Consider the following 9,311-nt stretch of genomic DNA (forward strand, 5'->3'; position numbering starts at 1 on the left):
TCACACAAACATTTTTAAGACAATTCTATCTCTGTACATGATCAGATTTTAAAGTATCTCATCCTTCCTGTTTCAAAGTGTTCTTACCTGTGTTGAAGGTCTCTGGTGCTGACGAGGCAGAGAGCGCAGACAGCTGTTTATATAGCAGCAGAGAGGATGGACGTCCTGTGGTCACATGATTTCACAGAAACACTCTCAGACACAAACAGCTGACTGACTCCACAGACTGCAGTAATATCTTCATTAACACTGTACACGTCTAACAAAATTGAATGCAACCTGCAGTGCAAATATCAGTAAAAGAGAGTTTATAAAAACAACATCAGACTATACAGTAGAAACTAAAGTAAAACAGCAGCGTGTACCGTGGTCTTTTCAGAAGGTCCTCCTATCTCATGCAAACATTCCTGAATTTGTCTTGTTTAACGGTGTTTTGGGCATTTTGTTGTCACGTGATTTCAGAGAAACAATGTGACTTCAAACAATCAGAAAAAACAGGAAGGGAGGAGAGTTCCAGCAGGTGATGTTTTTAAGCTGGCAAAGGTGTGACCTCGCCCTACTCTGCCTTCTTCTGCCTCTGATTGGCTTACCCCATTATTCTAACCGTAAATGGTCTCACTCCTCATGTCTAAACCAAACCAGCTCAACCACCAGACTGAGAGGAGGGCAGTTAACCAATACTTACCTTACCCTAACCGGAACCATCACCAAAAATCTGCCTTTTCCCAACTGGGGGATGCAGCTTTTGTCCCTGATTAACTGGTACTTTAGCCTGAAACTGGTCCAGTGCCCGTTCAACACCTGCCTGGGGTCTCCTCCCCCCTGTTGCTGCATTCATCCCTGAGCACATGCAGTAACTTTTTTAACACTTGTATGGTGTGGGACGAAATAAGAAAACAGTTGACATCATGTGCAATGAACAGTTTATCTAAATGATGTATGGGCCACAGAATAATTTGAGAGTTGACTCATATTAGGACTTAATTCATCAACTACAGTTTGTTCATTACTGAATTTTAAACATTAGGCACATAAACTATTTTCTAAGAGTGAAGCTGAATTTTACTGGATATGTCTTTGTGGTGTCGCACTTTGTAGATGGTCTCTGCACACTTGTCTCAGAGAAGGCTCCGCTCAGAGGGCAATGTTATCTGTCCAGTTGGCAGGATGGATCATTTTGATGAAACGTGTTTCAGTTGGAAGAAGTTTCGCTTATGAGTCATTGCTCCAGAAAGTTTGACTCCGTCAATACCTTTCCAACCTTAACAAACTGGTTCAGTCAGACAACTGTTGTCCATGTATCTCTGCATTGCACAGCAGCACTAAATCTTTTAGTGGCACAAAGTGCTGGACGGTATCGACCTCCTTGCCTCCGTGGTTCATATCAAGTTCATATTATAAAGAAGAGTAAGAAAATTACAGCACTTGGAAACAGAAAAAGGCACAAAAATTCCTCAGTAAATTGAAAATGGTTGACTTTCTGTTGGGTTAGGGTACAGCTCCAACAGGCTTTTGTTTGCACGTCTGGTTATGTTGCATATACCGACCAAATTTCAATAATCTTTGTGAAAATCAAAGGTGAGGGCATTGACTTTGAAAATTGTTTGGACGTGTTGTCGAACTGTTCGGTCACAACCGAGCATGAGAGCCATAAAATGTCAACGTTAAATCTGTCGGAGTTTGTTAAAGTATGACCCCTGTAAATGGCTCCAAAAAATCTCCTATGCCAACAAACAAAATTACAGTCCAATCAACAACAGGCTGGAAACAACTGCAGAGGATAATTAAAGGATAATTCTGCTCTCACTGCATGTTTTACGTCATTAAATGAAGATCACAGTTCAAATGTAAAGCAAACAGGGTTTAAAGGCCCATTTATGCTCCCTTTATGTACGAAAATGTATACGTCCGTTTCAAACGATGTTACTGTCACTGCCCACATACTTCCATGCGTCCTTTACGTTGGCATGGATGTTAACCAATATATCCACCAGGGGGCAGCCCAGCGTCAAAAGTTTATGACAACAACAAACTCAAAAACAAACATGGCGACTGTGGAGGAGATATTGATAATGTACCTGTTGCATAAAAGACATAAACAGAGGCAGCGTTGTAGGAGGCGGTGGTCGGTGAGGCCGTTAAATACATCGCGACTGGAGGACGAAGAATTCTTTTCTCTAGTACTGCCGATGAGAGAAACTGAATTGTTATTTCTTCTTCGTGTCTCACTAGAACTACGTATCGGGTAGTGACAGCAACACTGCCCCCACAGTTCCCGATGGTACTGCTCCGTTTGGCCCGTATCCGTAAGCTTTATGAAAACGTGCAGAAATACGGACGAAATGAACGCGGAGCACAGACAGAAGGCTCCGTCCGTATCCGAATCCGTATTTAACGTTGAGCATAAATGAGCCTTAAGGCTCATGATGTTCCAGTGCAGCCAGTCTCCTCAAGGTTCTGTCCATTTGGTATCAAACATAATGCTGCTGGTATTTAACGTTGAGCATAAATGAGCCTTAAGGCTCATGATGTTCCAGTGCAGCCAGTCTCCTCAAGGTTCTGTCCATTTGGTATCAAACATAATGCTGCTGGATCATCTTTTAGTTTCATAACAACGGCTCTATGAATTCAAGATCAACAGGCTGACTGACCCATCGTCAGCAGTGATGTGGGCGTTGCTGGAATGTCCTGATACAAAGGAAACTGAGCAAAAGGTGAAGCTCGTGATTTATCAGTCAATCAGCATGTCAGGTAAGGTGTGGTCATGAGGGCGGTGGCTGAAACTATGAGACCTGTGTGCCTGAAAATTATTGGTGCATCTCAGGTTTCTTTAATCCATGTGACTATAGAGCACCGTCTGTTTGACACGCATGATTCTCACTGTGGCACAACACACTTCAGCAGTGGACAGGACAAATGAAGAAGACAACTCAGAGTAGGAGACCTGGTTTGATAGAACTGATTTCTAAATGATGGAGGAGAGAGAAGACTGACTTCCTGTTGGGTGCAGTGTTTGTCTTCAAAAGGCTCAAAGTTCTGTGAGTCTCAAGCACCATTAGCCCCCAAAAAGGCAACTTTTCTACATTTTGTTCTATTTTATTTTATTTCCATCCATCTTCTTCTAACCGCTTATCCTCTTGAGGGTCGTGGGGGCTGGAGCCTATCCCAGCTGACACTGGGTGAGAGGCAGGGTTCACCCTGGACAGGTCATCAGACTATCACAGGACTGACACATAGAGACAGACAACCATTCACACTCACATTCACACCTACGGACAATTTAGAGTCACCAATTAACCTGCATGTCTTTGGACTGTGGGAGGAAGCCGGAGTGCCCGGAGACGCTGATACGGGGAGAACATGTCAGAGCACCTGGAGGAAACCCACGCTGACACGGGGAGAACATGTCAGAGCACCTGGAGGAAACCCACGCTGACACGGGGAGAACATGTCAGAGCACCTGGAGGAAACCCACGCTGACACAGGGAGAACATGTCAGAGCACCAGGAGGAAACCCACGCTGACACAGGGAGAACATGTCAGAGCACCTGGAGGAAACCCACGCTGACACAGGGAGAACATGTCAGAGCACCTGGAGGAAACCCACGCTGACACGGGGAGAACATGTCAGAGCACCTGGAGGAAACCCACGCTGACACAGGGAGAACATGTCAGAGCACCTGGAGGAAACCCACGCTGACACAGGGAGAACATGTCAGAGCACCTGGAGGAAACCCACGCTGACACAGGGAGAACATGTCAGAGCACCTGGAGGAAACCCACGCTGACACAGGGAGAACATGCAAACTCCTCACAGAAGGGCCCCCACACCCGAGATCAAACCGGGAACCCTCTTGCTGTGAGGCGACAGTGCTAACCACCACACCACTGTGCCGCCCTTTATTTTATTTTATTTGAAGTCAAAAACTTTTATTTTATTAATAATAATAATAATAATAATAATAATAATAAATCGGTTTTATATAGTGCTTTTCTAGATACTCAAAGACGCTTTACAAAAGAATACGCACAGAAACAGGCACTCAAACAAAACACTCAATCAAAGAACACTCAAACAAAAGGCAAATAAACAATACTACACACTACACTACAAAGGGACCACATATTAAGACAGAGAGCGGGTGGAGGATGAATTTTATTTCATTTTATGTCGAAAACTTTGTTTTATTTTATTTTAAGTCAAAAACTTTTATTTTATTTTTTAATTTCTGCAAAACTGCAGCTGGACCACCGCTCAGCCTGGATCAGTCTTGGTTAAGGTGCTGGAAACATAAAAGTGCAAAAGCAAAGAGAGGATTTTCGCACACTTACATCTGTGCAATACTTCACTTTAAAGTGAAGATGTAAGTGTTTTTACCGTAATTTCTGGTTTATTGAATAAAAATCTGTGAAAATCTTTGACTTTAATGTGACAACAAAATAAAATGTGAACTTTATCCAATGTTCAGATTTATGTTCTGAAAATGTCTTAAAATCAGTTCATAGTTTATTTTATTACATTAAAGATTAATTAAATACGTCGCACTGTGGGACAGATATAATCCAGCAGGTGGCGGTAATGCAACACATGGATGCTGGCCGCTATAAAGCGCCGAGAGGAAAAAGAAGAAGAAGAAGAATTTCTGTTTTACGTCATCAGCGCGCGACCAGATTATACCCAGAGGAAGAAGGAGACATGGCAGCAAGGTTACTGCTCCGCTCGGCTTTCAGAGCCGCTACGACCCTCCGGGCGGCCCCGGTGCCCGCTGTGGCCCGCGGCATGGCGGCTGGAGGTGAGGACCGCACCGACACCGAGTTATGAAACCGCACACACCGAGGAAAGAAGGCTTAAATCCGGGCTCCACACGCTAGCTAACCGGTTAGCATTAGCAACATTAGCAGTGCTGCTCCGCTAACTGCGAGAGGTCAAACGTCATTTTCAGTCATTAAATTAATTAAAGTCAATGAGTGCTGCTCGTTAACTTGGCTCAGCTGTGTCTCTGCTTATGTTTATATTTCATACACTGAGTTACATTATATATTTCTAACTTTAGTGTTAATTGCGACTAAAACATGGGACGTTAGCCGGTTAGCTCCTCAGAGTGAACCAGTCTGTGCAGGTCACAGGTCTCACACAGTGTAGGGCAGGTTACTCTCCAAATGTAATCCATTGCTAGTTAGCTTCATTTAAAATCAGTATTACAGTAACAATATTATTCTGCGTGTAGTGTAATCAGTTACTGAAGTTAATCTAAATGACGTCAGCAGAGCTGATGTTGCCGTGACATGGATGAGGGTCATGTTGTCAGGTCTGACACATTCATGTGTTCACACTCATCCACTGATGACGTTAATAATACTGTGATGGTGTAGAGCCATTACAGAAGTAACTGAATGTCCGTGGAGTCAGGGAGGGTCTCAGTCTGATTATTATGGGATATGGATCAATATTTGTGGGCCTGTGTTGAAATCTGTCAAAAAAAATGTTAATGAAATGACCGGAAAATATTCGTACTATGTAAAACTTTCTTTTTTTTTTTTTTTTAATAAAATCCTCAAAAAAACTATTAAATTTAAGGTGTGCTGATGGATTCACGTCATCAACTCATGCATTGAGTAACATTACAAGTTAACGTTCCACCTTAAAAGTTGCCGGCAGTCGGCCCAGTGAATGAAGTTATTTTGTTCTCTTTCATTTTATAGTTGTAGTTTACTGATGTATGAACAGAGGTTACATAAAACCAGAGTGAGCGTCCTCTACTGACCAATCAGACTGCAGGGTTCACAGCTCCACCTTTTAGTACCAGATCTGTGTGTAGATCTTTCGTCTGTTTTTTCAAGTGTCCCAGGTCAGCGTCATGTGATCTAGACGGCTAAATACAACGGCAAAGAGTGAAGTGATGATGAAGCTGCTGCTGTGAGTTGACAGGTTGACAGAGAGGGTGGAAGGTGGACTGTTTGTGGAATGTTTTGTAAGTTGTTAATAACTTACGAGGAGCGCTGCTTTGTCTCGCTGTTGCCTGAAACCTGCAATATTTTCTAACAAACGTAACCAAACTGCCCGACCACCACCAGTCCCAAGTAAACAGTTCTTTAGGTCATGGTAAAGGAAGGAGGCTCAGTAAGGGAAGGAAGGAAGGAAGGAAGGAGGCTGAGTAAGGACTCTGTCTCGCTCCTTTAATTAATCAGATGTAACTTGTTCTTCGGCAGGGATCCCCACTGATGAGGAACAAGCCACCGGCCTGGAGAAAGTCATCATGAAGGCCATGAAGGAGGGATCGGTAAGATCGATTATCTGTGGCCTGTAATCACAGAGCGTAGTTACTGTCAGTGCGTGGTCGTAGCCGGGGGGCGTGGCGAGGGCGGGGCCAGCCTGTAAATGTTGGGAAAGATGTTAAACCATCACATTAACTATAGATAGGATTCATTAAACTCACCGTGACATCAGAACCCTTCAGACATGACGCCTGTGATGATGTCATGTTTCACTGAGTTCCATACATGCTAACGTTACTCAGCTCTCGTTACACAGAATTCACTACCACATTTTTCTCTCCTGTTAATATACAACACACACACACAGCGGTGAACTGGGATTGTCCCAGCTGCACCAGTGTGAGTCTCTGGTGTGTGGCTCACTGTTTAACTGCAAAGTCTCATATTAGTTAGAATAATTCCTCGACACCACATCACCTGTATCGGCCTCAGTGAAGTTCTGCTTTATGTCAGATATAAACCCAGTCGTGTTCAGATGTAGACGATGCTCCGTGGTCGTGTCTCTGACCTGACTGAATCCTCTCGTCTCCTGCAGGATCCCTACAGCATGATGAAACCAAAGGAGTACGCCGGCTCCAAGGCAGACCCTCACCTCGTCCCCTCCATCACCAACAAGAGGATTGTGGGATGTGTCTGTAAGTAGTTACATATTATCTGACCGGTTTGGATCAGAGTTATTGTGGTGAACTAAAACTAGTGTGTCAGATTCAGTGTGTCTATCAGTGAGGATTACAGATTACAGATTACAGATTACAACCAGCTGAAACTTGTCCTGGTCAGAGTTCCTTCAGTGTTGATTGTTGAGGAGCTGAATTCTCCTCAGAGGTCTCTTCCTCTAAGAAACACACAGAGCAGACGTCTCGTTTATAACCGTCTGAATTTCCTTTTTTCAGTGATGAGAACGAGACGATGATGAACTAAAAATAGATCTTGACAATAAAAAGTTGAGACGAAACCTACGTTGCATTTTCAGTGATGAGACGAGACAATAAATGTTAGAGGTGGGCTGTCGCACATTGAAGACAAAGAACAGCCGTGCTCTGGATTAGTTCAAGATTAAAACACACATAGAAAACACAATGACTAAAACTAGACTCAAATGTCAGGAATTTTTAACAGTAACAATTCAAACTTTCCGTCTAATAAAACATTATAAAGTTTTGTCGACTAAAATGTTTTAAATTTTCACTGACAAGCTATAAAGGATAAAAATAACTTAAATGTGACTATAACAAACTTTTTTGTGTTGAGACAAAATCTAAAATAGTCGTCAAAATTAACACTGATAAAACAGTGCGCAGGAGCCAAACTCAAAATGTGCACCAGACAAAAGCCAAAAATGGCGTGCGCTGAAAAATATTCAGCAGTCTCTGCAATCATGCTCCACCTCATCATCTGCGTCGCCTATTTCCTGTCTCCAGAATGTTGGCAAGCACGGGTCAAAGTTCCTCCCATCAGGTCAGTTTGAATAACAACAGTTGCGTGGGAAGTGGCGTTCACCTCTGTCTTTTATAAATAAGACCACAGCTGATTTAAACTGGTGAAACACTGAATAAAGATTTTTCATGTTACAAAAATCTGTTTCTCCAACACTGATGGGTTCATCTGAGGCGCAGCTCACTGCGGTACCTGACGTGAACGCGTGAATGTCTCTATCTAGAGTCAGTGTTTGGTTTGTCCGTTCCGGGCTACTGTAGAAACATGGCGGTGCAACATGGTGATCTGTGTAGACGAGGACCTGCTCCCTGTGGAGGTATGAACAGCTCATTCTGAGGGAACGAGAACACAAGGATCCTGATTCTCAGCTGAGTAAAGGAAACACAACTATCAGATTAGACTGTTCTTACGAAAATAAACTAAACTAAAGTAATGTCATGAATAAATTCTCTTCATGTTGTACGCTGATGATCGGTACGTTACGTTACCAGGTGAAAATGTGCGACAGCAGCAGAGGAAGGAGTGATGACTCTAACACATGCTCATAAAAATAATCGCGTCTCTAAAATTAAATAACTTACGGAGTGTAAAAAAATATTGTTTCTACATTTAAAATCTTTTGGATCAAAATGTAAACGTAAAATCTGATTTAAAAACGTCAGATTTTTTAAATGATAGAATCTCAGTACTTTTATCAATGATCATGTTTCACAGACTTCAATAACTTAATATCTTAAATACCAGTGTAGGCAGTGACGCAGTGTTTCTGTTGCACAGTTGAAAGGTTAACAAACACCAGCTGAAGCCACATGTTCTGGAAACACCCAGAGTCACATTTGTCGTTGCTCACGCAGTTAAAATGTTTTTCCTGTTCATGTTGTCCTTCTGTGCGTCTCTCACCTTGTTTCCTGTGTGCAGGTGAAGAGGACAACACAGCCGTGGTTTGGTTCTGGCTCCATGAGGGCGAGGCCCAGCGCTGCCCGTCCTGTGGTTCCCACTACAAACTGGTGGCCCACGAGCTCCCCCACTAACTCCTGCATCCCTCTCTGTTATTAGACATAGTGTGTGTCCTCACAGCATCAGACCCTCCTCACTCTGCAGGAAGCTCGGCTCTGTCTGCTTCCTGGAGCGCTGAGTGGTGGTCTGACTCGTTCTGCCTCAGTACTTGACCAACCTGATGACCTCAGTAGTCTTTGCTTAACATGTTCCACAGGGATCAGATGTGGTTCGGGACTCAAACGTTACTCTCAGACAGTTTACATTGACACATGTACTGTACCATGTTCCACTGGGCTCCACTCAACTCCTCTTATTCCAACAATAAAGTACCTACACTTAACGTATGTGTGTCTGCTGTGCATGTGTTCATTCACATCTGGTCCTCAGTGTGACCGACTCATGTGTTCATTCAGACACATGTTACAGCCACCAGAGGGCGCCAGTTACAACTATAACCTGTGTTCACTGTGGTGTAATGAGCTGCTCTCTTTTCACTGCTGTGATGGTTTACTCTTTATCAGAGCTGCAACCACTGATCCAATACTCAATAAGTTAAAAATAACAGGGTCCCCATGGTCATGGAAAACCTGGAAAAAGTC

General features: G+C 43.3%; 1 protein-coding gene across 1 annotated transcript; it reads left to right on the forward strand.

Annotated features, from left to right (window-relative positions):
- Positions 1-4,633: 4,633 nt before the first annotated feature.
- Positions 4,634-9,052, forward strand: LOC125905945 (cytochrome c oxidase subunit 5B, mitochondrial). The gene is made up of 4 exons (XM_049604279.1): positions 4,634-4,793; positions 6,211-6,281; positions 6,812-6,911; positions 8,632-9,052. Exons 1-4 carry the CDS (start codon positions 4,697-4,699, stop codon positions 8,742-8,744), a joined length of 381 nt encoding a protein of 126 aa, XP_049460236.1. The 5' UTR covers positions 4,634-4,696; the 3' UTR covers positions 8,745-9,052.
- The last annotated feature ends 259 nt before the right edge of the window (positions 9,053-9,311 follow it).

This window comes from Epinephelus fuscoguttatus, linkage group LG18, assembly GCF_011397635.1.
Source record: "Epinephelus fuscoguttatus linkage group LG18, E.fuscoguttatus.final_Chr_v1".
In the NCBI taxonomy this organism is placed as follows: Eukaryota; Metazoa; Chordata; class Actinopteri; order Perciformes; family Serranidae; genus Epinephelus; species Epinephelus fuscoguttatus.

What these genes read in the sequence shown, in the direction of transcription:
- LOC125905945 (XM_049604279.1), top strand. Translation starts at nt 4,697, where the DNA reads ATGGCAGCAAGGTTACTGCTCCGCTCGGCTTTCAGAGCCGCTACGACC. An exon ending in CCGCGGCATGGCGGCTGGAG is followed by an intron (nt 4,794 to 6,210) that starts GTGAGGACCGCA and finishes GTTCTTCGGCAG; the next exon opens with GGATCCCCACTGATGAGGAA. An exon ending in AGGCCATGAAGGAGGGATCG is followed by an intron (nt 6,282 to 6,811) that starts GTAAGATCGATT and finishes CGTCTCCTGCAG; the next exon opens with GATCCCTACAGCATGATGAA.